The sequence below is a fragment of the Chiloscyllium plagiosum genome, chromosome 1 (assembly GCF_004010195.1).
Source record: "Chiloscyllium plagiosum isolate BGI_BamShark_2017 chromosome 1, ASM401019v2, whole genome shotgun sequence".
NCBI lineage: Eukaryota > Metazoa > Chordata > Chondrichthyes > Orectolobiformes > Hemiscylliidae > Chiloscyllium > Chiloscyllium plagiosum.
In genome coordinates this window covers 85,108,652-85,124,136 of record NC_057710.1, presented here as the reverse complement: position 1 = coordinate 85,124,136, position 15,485 = coordinate 85,108,652, and the positions used below count along the sequence as shown (strand labels likewise).

General features: G+C 44.2%; 2 protein-coding genes across 2 annotated transcripts in view; one reads left to right on the top strand and one right to left on the bottom strand.

Moving 5' to 3' along the window:
• lonrf1l (LON peptidase N-terminal domain and ring finger 1, like) overlaps nucleotides 1-7,396 on the bottom strand; it is a 45,551-nt gene extending 38,155 nt beyond the window's left edge. The window contains exons 1-2 of the mRNA XM_043690339.1: nucleotides 6,895-7,396; nucleotides 996-1,114 (exon numbers count right to left, since the gene is read on the bottom strand). Coding sequence (XP_043546274.1) covers nucleotides 996-1,114; nucleotides 6,895-7,396 — 621 coding nt within the window. The remainder of the gene's footprint in view (nucleotides 1-995; nucleotides 1,115-6,894) is intronic.
• The window catches only part of LOC122549999 (probable tRNA methyltransferase 9B), a 113,371-nt gene continuing 105,221 nt past the window's right edge, over nucleotides 7,336-15,485 (top strand). The window contains exon 1 of the mRNA XM_043690363.1: nucleotides 7,336-7,505. The gene's annotated coding sequence lies outside the window, so the exon portion shown is untranslated. The remainder of the gene's footprint in view (nucleotides 7,506-15,485) is intronic.

The window sequence follows — 15,485 nt, the reverse complement described above, 5'->3', positions numbered from 1 at the left end:
CATCATCTAATACCTTTTGTTTTTCTTCCCAAAGCCCTCTTTTCACCTGCTCAAGATCTACCACTTCTAACTTTTCCCAGTTCTGATAAGATATCATTGAACTGAAACATCAACTCTTTCTCTATCTTTAGATGTTGTGAGACCTGCTCAGTATTTCCAACAATTTTGGTTATTGCAGATTCTCAGCATCCGTAATATTTCACTCTTGTACTACCACAATCTTTAAAGGGGACTTAAACAGCTTTTTTTAAAAAAAATTACATGATAAGGAACAATTATTTCAGGGTTAACATTGCTATTAACCTTTATGCACAATGTTTATACTTGATTCCTAGATTACTTGTGAAACAAATCCAAAGGATTTGATAGAGCTAGTAAACATATTAGCACTGAATGCTATGCTTTAATTTTGTTTTGCAGTTTAAAAACCGGCAAATGAAGACTCAAAAGCTTAAATCTAAGCTTTACTAATGCCAAGAAAGTATTTTTTGTAATAATTGAAGACAATGACATTCAACATCAAAAAGATAGAATCATTTCCAATCTGGCACACAGTGGAGCACGAGGGAGATAGAGAAATAATAAACTTGCATTGCACTTAGCATCAAGTCTCAGGAATATTCCAAATGGACTACAATGGAGTTGCTCTTCTGTATAAAAGCACACATCAACACATACACAGGACACCAAAAGAACTTGGCAGTCTTCTTTCAATTGTACAATGTACACAAACCAGGCAGGCAATGGCTAACACAAAAGGAAGCTCTGACAATGCAGTACTTCAATAATGAAGCATAGTATCCTATTAAAATTTGGATTTACTGCAATGGAAATAAAAAAAGAGTCAAACTACAGGATGCAATGATTTATGGTAAAATTATAAGAGGGTTGATAGGATAAATTGGGTTAATCACTAAATTAATTAGGATTGGGCAAAATTGCTGTTTCTATTTAGATATGAAATACATAATGATTAAAATGCAGAAAATAGTCACCTCTGGCCAAGCAGGCCTTCTTGAACACACTGCTTCCATATCCTCCCTGGCTTCTTTGAATTGTTGAAGACCAGCATACGATTCAGCCCTGTAGCTCTGTAGGGCAACATCACTGGGTTCTAAATAGTTAGACATGAAATACAAATTAACAATAGACATTCTGTATCAAACTAAAGGTTTAGTCACAGAACATCAGTCATTCAGTACAGAAGTGGCCCGAGTCTGTATCACCGAAATTAGGTTATGACTGACACTAGCCCCACTTTCCCACATTAGGCCCATTGTTTTGAATGCTGAAACTTTTGAGTGTTCATCCAAGTGCTTTTTAAAAGATTGTGAGATTCCTCATCTCAACCACCCGCCATTCAGCGCATTCCAGACCCCCACCATCCTCTGGGTGAAAATGTTTTTCCTTAATCCCTTCTAAACTCACTGCCTTTCACTTTAAAGTTATGCTTCCTAGTTATTCACCGATGGGAACAAATGCTTTCTATTCATCCTATCCACTCTCCTCATAATCTGACACACCTTTATTAGGATCCCCCATCAACCTTCTCTGCTCTAAATACAAAACACAACCTGAGATTCACCAGCCTCTCTTTGTACCTGAAATGCTCCATTCAAGGCAATACTCTGGTGAACCTTCTTTGCTTCCACTCTAGTGCAATCACATCCTTTCTATTATGTGGAGACTCATAAATGCACACAGCACTCCAGCTGTGGCCTAAGCAAAGTCCTGCATAGCTCCAACATGACTTTGTTGTTCTTTTAAATTATGCCTTGAATGATGAAGGCAAGCATTGTGTAGGCCTTCCGAACAACCATATTAACCTGTTCTGCCACCTTCAGGAATTTGTGAACAAGGACCCCAAGATTCCTCTGAGCTTTCCCGTGCGCCACCATTCACTGAGTACTCCCTTGCCAGTGACAACCTTTCTTCCAAATCCTTAAGAACAGGCAGAGTTCTGAGACCGCAGACTCATGATGGATGCGCTATCTTCCTGGTGCTACAGTCCCCAGGTGTCACAGAGCAAGACATTCTTCTGGGGGAAGGTGTTCAGCCATAAGATGTGGTCCATGGTAGTACCAATTAGGAATTTTGTGGAGGGCAGACCTAAAATAGACAATGAGGTCCAGAAAGGGGATTTTAGGGAGCTAGGAAGGAAATTGAAAAGCAGTAGTGCCTCAAAATAAGAGTCTTTACAGCGAAGAAAAAGGGCCTTGGCTCATTGTGTCCACAACGATCAAACATTATAGAGTCATAGAGATGTATTCATCTACTCTAATCTTGTTTTTCACCACCCTTCAACTTCCCAGTAATTTTGTGATTACTCCCAGTTCCATATATTAGGAAACATGGGAACAATAGAATTAACTGATTCAACATGTAAGGAGTAAATGTAGGGGTATGGGTGGGTTGCGCTTCGGCGGGTCGGTGTGGACTTGTTGGGCCGAAGGGCCTGTTTCCACACTGTAATGTAATGTAATCTAATCTAATCTAACATGTCCTCCCTCCTTATCATTTCTTCAGATACGTCAGACATCGGGACCAGCTCTAGGGCAAGGTATACCTCAGTAAGATGGTGGATAAGGACTAATACCCTGGCAGGAAAAATTGCTAGTGCTGGTGGAGAGGATTTAGATTAGACCGATAGAAGAATAGGAATCAGTGCGGATACTCAGATTGGAGGAAAAAACTGCAATGGAAATAGAGAGGTAATACGCAAAATTACAGGATAGAAACAAAGGCATGTATCAAATATCATCATCAGACTACAGAATAATGTTTAAAAGGCAGAAATAAAGGTACTTACCAATGTACATACCATTCAAACAAGGTTGATGTTTTGAAGACATAAGATTCAAGTAAACAGGTACAATGTATTTATTATTACAGGGAGTAACTAAAGGGTGACTAAGATTGGGAACTGAAGTTATTCATCATTTCAGAGGCATACATGAAAAGGATGATGAGGTGGAATAGTGCTCTTCAAGGAACGTGATCATTACATTATTTGGAAGGATCCTAGATTGAAGGATAATGATGTAGAAGAGAGCTGATGAACAGAAAGGGACAGCAATCACTGATGCAAGTTTTTTTTTAAATGAGCCATTAAACAGTAGTAGCAATGTTGGACATAGTACAAATCAGGAAATTAGAATTGTATTTAAAGGAGAGTAACCTAATAAAAATTAGGTGAATTCAATTTACATATTGGCTGGGTAAACCTAATCTGCAATAATATTGCAGAGTATCCAGTTTTCTAGCAGCACGTTGAGGAACCAACTAGGAGTTAGCACATCTTAAGATTTAGTATTATGTGATGAGAAAGGGCTAATTGATAACTTCGCTGTTAAGAAGCCTTGGGCAAATATGGACCAAAATATGACAGATTTCACATCAAGTTTAAATATGTATAGTTAATCATAAAACTAAGGCCTTAAATCTCAGCTTGAGAAACTTTAATGGTTCAGGTTCAAGACTGCAATGATATATTGAAGATCTGCAATGGTTAATAGAAGAAAGAAAATTTACAGCCCAGGAACATGCCCTTTGGCCCTCCAAGCCTGAGCTGATCCAAATGTACTGTCTAAACCTGTCAGTCAATTCCTAAGCATCTATATCCCTCTGCTCCCCACCTCCTCATGCATTTGTCCAGACGCATTTTAAATGAATTTACCGTGCCTGCCTCTACCACCTCTACTGACAACACGTTTCAAATGCCCACTTACCACGTGTATCCCCCTTAAAAACTTTCCACCTCTCACCTTGAAAGCGTGACCTCTCGTTATTGAATCCTTCACCCTGGGAAAAAGCTTGTTTCTATCCACCCCATCCAAACCCTTCGTGATTTTGTAAACTTCAATCAGATCCCCCCTCAATCTCCTTTTTTCTAATGAAAATAAACCTAACCTACTCAACCTCTCTTCATAGCTAGCACCTTCCATACCAGGCAACATCCTCGTAAACCTTCTTTGCACCCTCTCCAAAGCGTCCACATCCTTTTGGTAATGTGGCAACCAGAACTCTACACAGTGTTCTAAATGTGGCCGAGCCAAAGTCTTGTACAATTTTAACATGACTTGCCAGCTCTTATACACAATACCCCGTCCAATAAGGCTAGCAAACTATATGCCTTCTTGACCACTCTATCCACCTGTGCAGCAAACTTCAGGGTACAATGCACTCCCAGATCTCTGTCCATCAACTTTTCCCAAGGCTCTTCCGTTCATCGTATAATTCGCTCTAGAACTAGACTTGCCTAAATGCATCAACTCACATTTTTCTGGATTGGAAACCATCTGCCTCTTTTCCACCCAATTCTCCAGTCTATCTATATCCTCCTATATTCTCTGACAGTCCCTTATGCTTTCTGCTACTCCACCAATCTTCATGTCATCTGCAAACTTGCTGATCATACCAACAGTACCCTCTTCCAGATCATTTATGTATATTACAAACAACAGTGGCCCCAATACTGACCCCTGTGGAACACCACTGGTCACCTTTCTCCATTTCGAGAAACTCCCTTCAACTACTACACTCTGTCTCCTGTTGCTCAACCAGTTCTTTGTCCACCTAGCTACAACACCCTGCACACCATGTGACTTCACTTTCTCCATTAGTCTACCATGGGGAATCTTATCAAACGCCTTACTAAAGACCATGTATATGACTTCAACAGCCCTTCATCTATCAACTTGGTCACTTCCTCGAAGAACTCTATTAAGTTTGTAAGACACGATCTCTCCCTCACAAAACCATGTTGCATATCACTGATAAGCCCATTCTTTTCTAAATATAAATAGATCCTATTCCTCAGTACCTTCTCCAGTAACTTTCCCACCACCGACGTCAGGCTCACTGGTCTGTAGTTACCCGGAATATCCCTACTACCCTTCTTGTTAAGAGGGACAACATGCTTTGTGGGCGGCACGGTGGCACAGTGGTTAGCACTGCTGCCTCACGGCGCCAGAGACCCGGGTTCAATTCCCGCCTCAGGCGACTGACTGTGTGGAGTTTGCACGTNGGTCAGGTGAATTAGCCATGGGGAATTGCCCGTAGTGTTAGGTAAGGGGTAAATGTAGGGATATGGGTGGGTTGCGCTTCGGCGGGTCGGTGTGGACTTGTTGGGCCGAAGGGCCTGTTTCCACACTGTAAGTAATCTAATCTAATCTAAAAAAAAACCTGAAATAGATCCCGTCCAGTCCTGGGGATTGGTCCACCTTAATAACCTCTAGCCTACCCAACACATCTTCCCTACTTATGTCAACGTGATCCAGACGAACCAAACTTTTATCTCTAATCTCAACGTTCATCATGTTCCTCTCCTCAGTGAACACTGATGCAAAGTAATCATTCAGAATCTCACCCATTCTCTCAGGTTTGACACACAGTCTTCCTTCGTTATCCTTTAGTGGACTAATCCTTTCTCTAGTTACTTGCTTGCTTCTTATGAGAGAATAAAATGCTTTGGGATTCTTTAATTAAAGTATTCTCTCATCTGTCACTAAAAAAATTAGAGACAGCATTAGATCAAAAACTATAAAAATTCCAAAAAAGGTACCAAACTTGGGGTTTGGATGCAATTTTGAACATAGCAAAGTATGACCAAGAAACTGATAAAAGGAAGGAAGGGAGGGGTGGTAGAGGAAGAGATAGAATGCAAACTAGAATGCAAATTTACAGGCAGACTCAAAAAGCTTCTTTGGATATGCGAAAAGGAAGAGATGACTAGGACAAATATAGGCCCAAACAGGCAGAGACAGAATTTATCGTGAATAACAGGAAAAAGGCACAAAAGCTGAACAATTACTTTTTTGACTATTGGCATAGAATAGAATATATGAGAAATTGTTTTATTAGAAGAGATTGAAGTATCTGGTTCTGTATTCACTGCAGTTTTGAAAAAGGAGATGTGATCTCAGGAACAAAAAAATTCTTACAGGGCTTGACAGCTTGGACACAAATAGAATGTTTCCCCACTTGAGTGCAGAATCAGGCAACTTCATGATTGGGGGGGGTGGTGGAGAAAGAGGGGAGGAATAGCAGTAAGGCCATTAAAGGCTAAGGTGAGAAGGAATTTCATCACTCAGTCAATCTTTGAAATTCTCTACCCCAGGGAACTATGGAAACTCAAGCATTAGATAATGACATGAAGAGATACACATCGTGCAGAATCTTCTAAACCCTCGACCTCCACCAATTGGAAAGATAAGGAAAGCAGATCTCATCAGTCCTAACAGCATCTCTCCCCATTTTTAACTGTCTGATTGGTATTTTCATAAAATGTCTGAGAATGCAAGTGTGAGCCAATCCAAGACTGGATTGCTAGTCAGACTAATTGAAAACGAGAAGCAGTCATGTCTCACAATTAACAGAAGCAATTATGTACAGGTATACGACTTGATATCTTAATCACTGAACCACATTTTTCACATCATGCCCTACAAACTCCACTTTAACCTATTCTCACAATACGGGGGGGGGGGGGAAGCTGCGAGAAACGTCTTGGTGAATAAACGGTTCACAGCGCAACGAGAGTTTATGAAAGTGTCACAGTCACTCTTGAGTAACCAACTGGTAGTAGTGTTTACATAACAAGAACACCGCCCTCTTGGGAGGGCTGCATGCCCACAGAGAACAGAAGTTGTCTCTGCTTCAACAATACGATCCGAGAACAGAAATTAAAGTGCCAAGACCTTAAAAGTGAAGAAAGCGCCAATCAACCAACCTCCTGGAGGAGGAATAGTTTATAAAGCTCACACAAGAGTTGTTGTACAACTCGCGTTACACAACAGGAGCAGTCAGGAGTTGTCAGTCAGTCAGTCACAGGGAGACAGAGACGGAGTGAACCTTAAACATAGATCTGAAGGCACACCAAGTGTCCGCACTCACTCAGTTCCAGTTGCTCGAGCAGGGTCAGTGCCTCTGGGAAGCGGCACTGTGCCAGCAGCTCCTCCAGTTTGATTTTATCCCGGGCCCGGCTGACCTCCGCCGGGAACCATTTCGCGATCAGGTGGCTCAGAATGACATTGGGGCGCAGAGACTGAGGGCCGGCCGCCTCCTCCCCGCAGGCCGGGCAGCGGGGGCTCCTCCGCAGGCAGCGGCGACACCAGGTGTGTCCGCAGCGCAGGGTGACCGGCTCGGCCAGCAGCTCCCCGCAGCCGCCGCCGCCACACTCCAGGAATCCTCCCCCGAGCCGCTCCCCGCCCGGGACGCCGGCTCCGTTTGGCCCGCCAGTTCTTCTCTTGAAGCGGTGCAGAAGACACTGCACCAGGCCACCCAGTTGATCGGGCCGCAGTGACCCTTGGCTCCCGGCAGGAGGCCCTGCCTTCTCCCCGGGATGGACAACGTCGGTGGGTCCGGGATCTGGTGCTCCGCTCGGAACCGCCGACATCGCTCAAGTGACGCGCGCATGCGTGCTCCACAGTGCCAGCGACTGGCACGTGATTCAGAGCGCAGCTGTCATTGGAGGTGACACAGAGAGGGGCGGAGCCTGTAAAACGGTACAAAATAACTGCGGCAGGTTTCATAACAGGGCGGGGCGGAGCCTGACTGGGAGCGGGGCAAGCAGGGCGGGGCCTGACTGGGGGCGGGGCAGGCAGGGCGGGGCCTGACTGGGGGCGGGTCATACAGGGCGGAGCCTGACTGAGAGCGGGGAAGGCAGGGCGGAGCCTGACTGTGAGCGGGGCAGTGAGGCGGAGCCTGACTGGGGGCGGGGCAGGCAGGGCGGAGCCTGACTGACAGTTAATCTGAGAATATAACTAAGAAAAGTTTTGTGATTTACATATGAAAGAAGTGAAACAAATCATGGTCATTCTAACACATGAGAGACTCAACAAACAATCAAGGCATTTTTCAATGTATAATTTCAGCTACATCACACTGTAACTTTTTGCTATAAATTCTGTGTCTTACAATCTTATACTCCACAGCCACCTGATGAAGGAGCAGTGCTCCGAAAGTCAATGCTTCCAATTAAGCCTGGAGGACTATAACCTGGTGTTGTGTGATTTTTAACTTTGCCTGACTGACTGACTAGGCGAAAGTGAGGACTGCAGATGCTGGAGATCAGAGTCAAGATTAGAGTGGTGCTGGAAAAGCACAGCAAGTCAGGTAGCATCGGAGGAGCAGGAAAATCAACGTTTCGGGCAAAAGCCCTTAATCAGGAATGAGGCAGGGAGTCTCTGGGGTGGAGAGATAAATGGGAGTGCCGTGGGGCAGGGGAGAAGGTAGCTGGGAGTGCAATAGATAGATGGAGATGGGGGTAATGGTGATAGGTCGGAGAGGAGGGTGGAGCGGATCGGTGAGAAGGAAGATTGGTAGGCAGGACAGGTCATGAGGATGGTGCTGAGCTGGCAGGTTGGAACTGGGGTAAGTTGGGGGGAAAGGAAATGAGGAAACTGGTGAAGTCCACATTGATGCCCTGGGTTGAAGTGTTCTGAGGCAGAAGATGAGGCGTTCTTCTTCCAGGCCTCGAGTGGTGAGGGAGTGGCGGTGGAGGAGGCCCAGGACCTGCATGTCCTCGGCAGAGTGGGACGAGGAGCTGAAATGTTCGGCCACAGGGCAGTGGGGTTGATTGGTGTGGGTGTCCGGACATGTTTCCTAAAGTGCTCTGCGAGAAGGGAACATCTCCGGTACACCCGCGCCATCAACCCCACCACCCAGACTCTCCAGAGCTTGTTCATCAAGATAGTGACAAAGCAATCTGGTAAATTTGCCTTTTTTGGTCAGTGCATTGAGTATAGGGGTTGAGAGGTCATATTACGGTTATACAAGGCATTGGTTAGGTCATTTTTTGGAATATTGCATTCTGTTCTAGTCTTTTTGCTGTATGAAAGATGTTGTTAAACTTGAAAGGGTACTGAAAATGTTTCCAAGGATGTTGTCAGGGTTGAAGTGTTTGAATTATAAGGAGAGGCTGAATAGGCAAGGGTTATTTTCCCTGGAGTGTCAGAGGCTGAAGGGTGATTTTATAGAAGTTTTTAAAGTCATGAGGGGCATCGCTAAGGTGGACAGCCAACGTCTTTTTCCCAAGGTATTTAAATCAAAACTAGCTGGCATAGGTTTAAGATGAGATGGGAAGGGTACAAAAGGACCTAAGGGGCAACTTTTTCATGCAGAGGGTGTGCGTGTATGGAATGACCTACTAAAACAAGTGGTGGAGGCTGGTACAATTACAACATTTAAAAGGCATCTGATTAGATACATAAATAGGAAGGGTTTTGCGAGATATGGGCCAAATGCTGGCAAATAGGACTAGAATAATTTAGGATAGCTGCTTGGCATGGACGTGTTGGGCCGAAGAGTCTGTTTCCATGCTGTAGAATTCCATGACTCCATTTGCAAGGCACAAGTCAGGAATATTCCCCAGTTGCCTGGACGAGTGCAACTCTACCAATACTCAACAAGATTGTTTTGAAGATATGATTTGATTTATTATTGTCACATGTACTGAAATATAATGAAAAGTTGTGTTTTGCATGTTATCCAGTTAAAATACCTTATATAAGTACATTAGGGTAACAGAACGAATGCTGAATATAGTGTTACAGCTGTAGAGAAGGTGCGGGGAAAGATTAACTTTAATATATAAGATTCTGGATTAGTGGTGCTGGAAGAGCACAGCAGTTCAGGCAGCATCCGAGGAGCAGTAAAATCGACGTTTCGGGCAAAAGTCCTTCATCAGGAATAAAGGCAGAGAGCCTGAAGGGTGGAGAGATGAGTCAAAAGTGTGGTGCTGGAAAAGCACAGCAGGTCAGGCAGCATCCAATGCGCAGGTGAATCAATGTTTCGGGCAAAAGCCCTTCATCAGGAATGAGGCTGTGAGCCAAGGGGGTGGTAATAAAAATGGGAGGGATGTTGGGGCTGAGGAAAGGTATCTGAGAGTGCAATAGGTAGGTGGAGGTGGGGGTAATGGTGATAGATTAGAAAGGTGGGTGGAGCGGATAGGTGGGAAGAAGATGGACAGGTAGGACAGGTCATGAGGTGGTGCCATGTTGGAAGGTTGGAACTGGGATAAGGTGGGGTGAGGGGAAATGAGAAAACTGGTGAAATCCACATTGCTGCTGTGAGGTCTGTTCAAAAGTCTGATAACAGCGTGGAATAAACTGTTCTTTAATTTGCTCATACGTGTTTTCAAACTTTTGCATCTGACACCACCCAGGACAAAGTAGCCTCGTTCGTTGGCACCACATCCACTCACTCCACCACCAAGCCTCAGTAGAGCAGTGGGTACTATCTACAAGAACCACCTGCAAGTTTCCCTCAAAGCCACTCATCATCCTGATTTGGAAATACATCAATGCAACAATTCACCAAGGCTCCGTTGACAGCAACTCTAAATCCATGACCATTTCCATCTAGAAGGCCAATGGCAGCAGATGTAGTTTCAGAAGGTGTTTGATAAGTTGCTGCAACTTGTGCGAAGGTAAGAACACATGATGTTGGACCATAAAACCATAGGCTTAGAAGCAGAATTAGGCCATTTTGCCCATCGGGTCTGCTCCACCATGCTGAACCAATTCTCCTGCCTTCTCCCCGTAACCCTTGATCCCCTTACCAATTAAGAACCTATCTGCCTCTGTCTTAAATAGATTCAATGACTTGGCCTCTATAGCCCTCTGCGGCAAAGTGTTCCACAGATTCGTGAACCTCTGGCTGAAGGAATTCCTCCATATCTCAGTTCTAAAGGGTCATTGCTTCTCCCTGAGTCTGTGCCCTCAAGTCCGAGGCTTTCCTACTAATGGAAACACCATCTTCATGTCCACTTTATCTAGGCCTCCCAACATCTCATAAATTTCAAACAGATCCCTCATCTTCCTTCTAAACTACATCAAGTAATTACCCAAAGTCCTCAACTGTTCTTCATATAACCAGCCCTTCAGCCTGGGATCATTCTTCTAAACCTCCTCTCAATCCCTACAATGCCACCACATCCTTCCTTAAATACTGGACACAAAACTGCAGAATATTCCAAATATGACCAGTCTTACCAAAGTCTTATACAGCTTCACCAGTACATCTTTGCTCTTGTATTCTCACCATTGAAATGAATGCCAACATTTAATTTGACTTCCTAACTGTCAACTGAACCTGCATGTTAACCTTCAGACAGTCCTGAATTGGGACTGCCAAGTCTCTTTGTGCTTTAGATGTTCAAAGCCTTTCCTCATTTAGAAAATAATCTATGCCTCTATTTCTTCCTTCCAAAGTGCATAACTTCCCACGTTCTCACATTATATTTCATCTGCCATTTATTTGCCCATTGTCCCAGCCTGTCCAAGACCTTCTGCAGCCTCCCTGCTTCCTTAACATTACACGTACCTTCATGTATCGTTGTATCATCTGTGAAGTTAGCAACAATGCCCTCAGTTTCTTCATCCAATTTGTTAATTTATATTGTGAATAATTGTGGTCCCAACACCGACCCTCCAGAATTCCACTAGTCACTGGCTGCCATTCTGTAAAAGATCCCTATATCCCTACCTTCTGCTAGTCAGCCAATCATCTATTCATGCCAGTAACTTGCCCCTAACACCACGGGCTCTTATCATATTTAGTAGCCTCCAGTGCAACATCATGCAGAGGGCCTTCTGGAATTCCAAATAGATCATGTCCACTGGCTCTCCTTTGTCTCACTTACTCATTACCTCCTCAAAATATTGGTGGTCTGAGGTGCATTTGTTTTAATGCAAGAAGTATAGTAGTTAAATCAGATGAACTTCGGGCTTGGATTAGTACCTGGGAGTATGATGTTATTGCTATTACTGAGACTTGGTTGGGGGAAGGGCATGATTGGCAACTAAATATTCTAGGATATCGATGCTTCAGGTGGGATAGAGTGGGAGGTAAAAGAAGTGGAGGAGTTGCATTACTGGTCAAAGAAGATATCACAGCTGAAGGAGGACTCTATGGAGCAGTGAGGCAATATGGGCAGAGCTCAGAAATAGCAAGGGTGTGGGAACAATGTTGGGGTTGTACTACAGACCTCCCAACAGCGAGCATGAACTAGAGTTACAAATATGTAGAGAGATCATAGAAAGATGTAGGAGTAACAGGGTAGTGGTGATAGGAGGTTTGAATTTTCCAAACATTGACTGGGATTCACTTAATGTTTGGGGTTTAGATGGAGCAGAGAGGCAAAAGAGGTCATGAGATATGCTTAATGACCAAGATTAAGGAAAACACCAAAGCCTTTTATTCATATATAAGGAGCAAGACAGTAACTACGGAAAGGGTTGGCTAAAGGAGGACAAAGGAGGCAAAATATGTGTGGAGTCAGAGAAAATGTGTGTGATTCTTAATGAGTATTTTGCATCTGTATTCACTGAAGAGAGGGACATGGTGAATGTTGAGGTTAGGGATTACGCTAGGTCAAGTCCGCATAAGGAGGGAGGATATGTTGTGTATTCTAAAAGGCATTATGGTGAACAAGTCCCCAGGACCGGATGGGATCTATCCCAGGTTACTGAGGGAAGTGAGAGAGGAAATAGCTGGGGCTTTAACAGATATCTTTGCAGCATCCTTGAAAACCAGGGAGGTGCCAGAGGACTGGGGAATTGCTAATGTTGTCCCCTTGTTTAAGGGGGGTAGCAGGGATAATCCAGGTAATTACAGACCTGTGAGCCTGATGTCAGTGGTAGGGAAGTTACTGGAGAAGATACTACAGGATAGGATATATCTCCATGTGGAAGAAAATGGGCTTATCAGTAATAGGCAGCATGGTTTTGTGTAGGGAAGGTCATGTCTTACAAACTTAATAGAATTTTTTGAAGAGGTGACAAAGTTGTTTAATGATGGGAGGGATGTAGATGTCATATGCATGGACTTTAGTAAGGCGTTTGATAAGGTTTCCCATGGTAGACTGATGAAGAAGGTGAAGTTGCATGGGGTCCAGGTGTTCTAGGTTGATGGATAGAGAACTGGTTGGCAACAGGAAACAGAGAGTAGTGGTTGAAGGGAGCTTCTCAAAATGGAGACCTGTGGCTGGTGGTGTCCCACAGGGATCCGTGCTGGCACCACTGTTGTTTGGAATATACATAAATGATTTGGAGGAAGGTGTAGGTTGTCCCATTAGCAAGTTTGCAGATGACGCTAAGATTGGTGGAGTAGCAGATATTGAAGGGGACTGTCAGAGAATACAGCAGAATATAGATAGATTGGAGAGTTGGGCAGAGAAATGTCACATGGAGTTCAATCCCGACAAATGAAAGCTGATGCATTTTGGAAGATGCAATTCCAGAGCAAACTATACAGTAAATGGAAAAGTCCTGAGGAAAATTGATGTACAGAGAGATCTGGGTGTTCAGGTCCATTGTTACCTGAAGGTGGCAATGCAGGTCAGTAGAGTGGTCAAGAAGGCATACGGCATGCTTTCCTTCTTCAGACGGAGTATTGAGTACAGAAGTTGACAGGTCATGTTTAAATTGTATAAGATTTTGGTTCGAAACATTTGGAATACTGCGTACAGTTCTTGTCGCCACATTACCAAAAGGATGTGGATGCTTTGGAGATTGTGCAGAGGAGGTTCACAAGGATGTTGCCTGGTATGGAGGGTGCTAGCTATGAGGAGAGGTTGAGTAGATTAGGATTATTTTCATTGGAAAGAAGGATGTTGAGGGGGTACCTGATTGTGGCCTACAAAATCGTGACAGGTGTAGACAGGGTGGATAGCAAGAAACTTCTTTCCAGAGTGGACGACTCAATTACTAAGGGTCACAAATTCAAAGTGAGAGGGGAAAAGTTTAGGGGAGATATACACAGCAAGAGGGTGGTGGGTGCCTGGAATGTGTTGCCAGCAGAGGTGGTAGGGGCGGGAATGATAGCGTAATTTAAGATACACAAATGGGCAGAAGCAAAGAGATACAGATCCTTAGAAAATAGACGGCAGATTTCGGTAGAGGATCTGGATCAGCGCAGGCTTAGAGGTCCGAAGAGCCTGTTCCTGTGCTGTAATGTTCTTTGTTCTAAGATTTCTTGATGCAGAGGTGCCGGTGTTGGACTGGGGTGGACAAGGCAGAAATCAGACGACACCAATTCATTCCTGAAGAAGGGCCTGTGCCCGAAACGTCGAATCTCCTGTTCCCTGGATGCTGCCTGACCTGCTGTGCTGTTCCAGCAATAAAGTTTCAACTTTGATCTCCAGCATCTGCAGACCTCACTTTCTCCTCGAAGAAATCAGACGACACCAAGTTATAGTCCAACAGGTTGCATAAGACATTGGTTAGACCACTTTTGGAATACTGTGTACAATTCTAGTTGCCCTGCTATAGGAATTATGTTGTTAAGCCAGAAAGGGTGCAGAAAACTTGATAAGGCTATTTCCAGGACTGGAAGCGAGGCTGGATAGGCTGAGACCTTTCTCCCTGGAGTGTTGGAGACTCAGGGATGATCTTATAGACGTTTATGAAATCATGAGGAGCCTAGGTAAGATGAATAGCAAAGGTCTTTTTTCATTGATGGGGGAGTCCAAAATTAGATGGCATAGATTTAAATCAGATTAGAGGAAAAAGATCTAAAAGGGACCTGAGGGACAACCTTTTCACACAGAAGGTGATGCGTGCATGGAATGACTGGCCAGAGGAAATGGTAGAAGCAAGTACAATTACAACATTTAGAACATAGAACATAGAAGAATACAGCGCAGTACAGGCCCTTCGGCCCTCGATGTTGCGCCGATCCAAGCCCACTTAACCTACACTAGCCCACTATCCTCCATATGCCTATCCAATGCTCGCTTAAATGCCCATAATGAGGGAGAGTCCACCACTGCTACTGGCAGGGCATTCCATGAACTCACGACTCGCTGAGTAAAGAACCTACCCCTAACATCTGTCCTATACCTACCCCCCCCCTAATTTAAAGCTATGCCCCCTTGTAATAGCTGACTCCATACATGGAAAAAGATTCTCACTGTCGACCCTATCTAAACCCCTAATCATCTTGTACACCTCTATCAAGTCACCCCTAAACCTTCTTTTCTCCAATGAAAACAACCCCAAGTGCCTCAGCCTTTCCTCATACGATCTTCCTACCATACCAGGCAACATCCTGGTAAACCTCCTCTGCACCCGTTCCAGTGCCTCCACATCCTTCCTAGTATGGGGAGAAAAACTGCACACAATACTCCAGATGCGACCGCACCAGAGTCTTATACAACTGCAACATGACCTCAGGACCCCGGAACTCAATTCCTCTACCAATAAAAGCCAGTACGCCATATGCCTTCTTCACCGCACGTAGTGAGGAAAAGGGAGGCTTGGATTTGTGAATAGTTGTTGTTTAGTCTGCACTGTATAAGTTCGGAAACTAAATTGTTACTTGTCTTGAAATACTGGAATGTAGGAGTTCTCTGCCGCTCATGTTTCATCAGATTAAGAGACGAAGCGAGCTTTTGTGGATGTTTGATTTAATTAACATCGAGGTTCGACCTCCGTGTCGTAAATGTCCATCCACGCTCACCCCATTTCCTTGCAGTTGGTCGA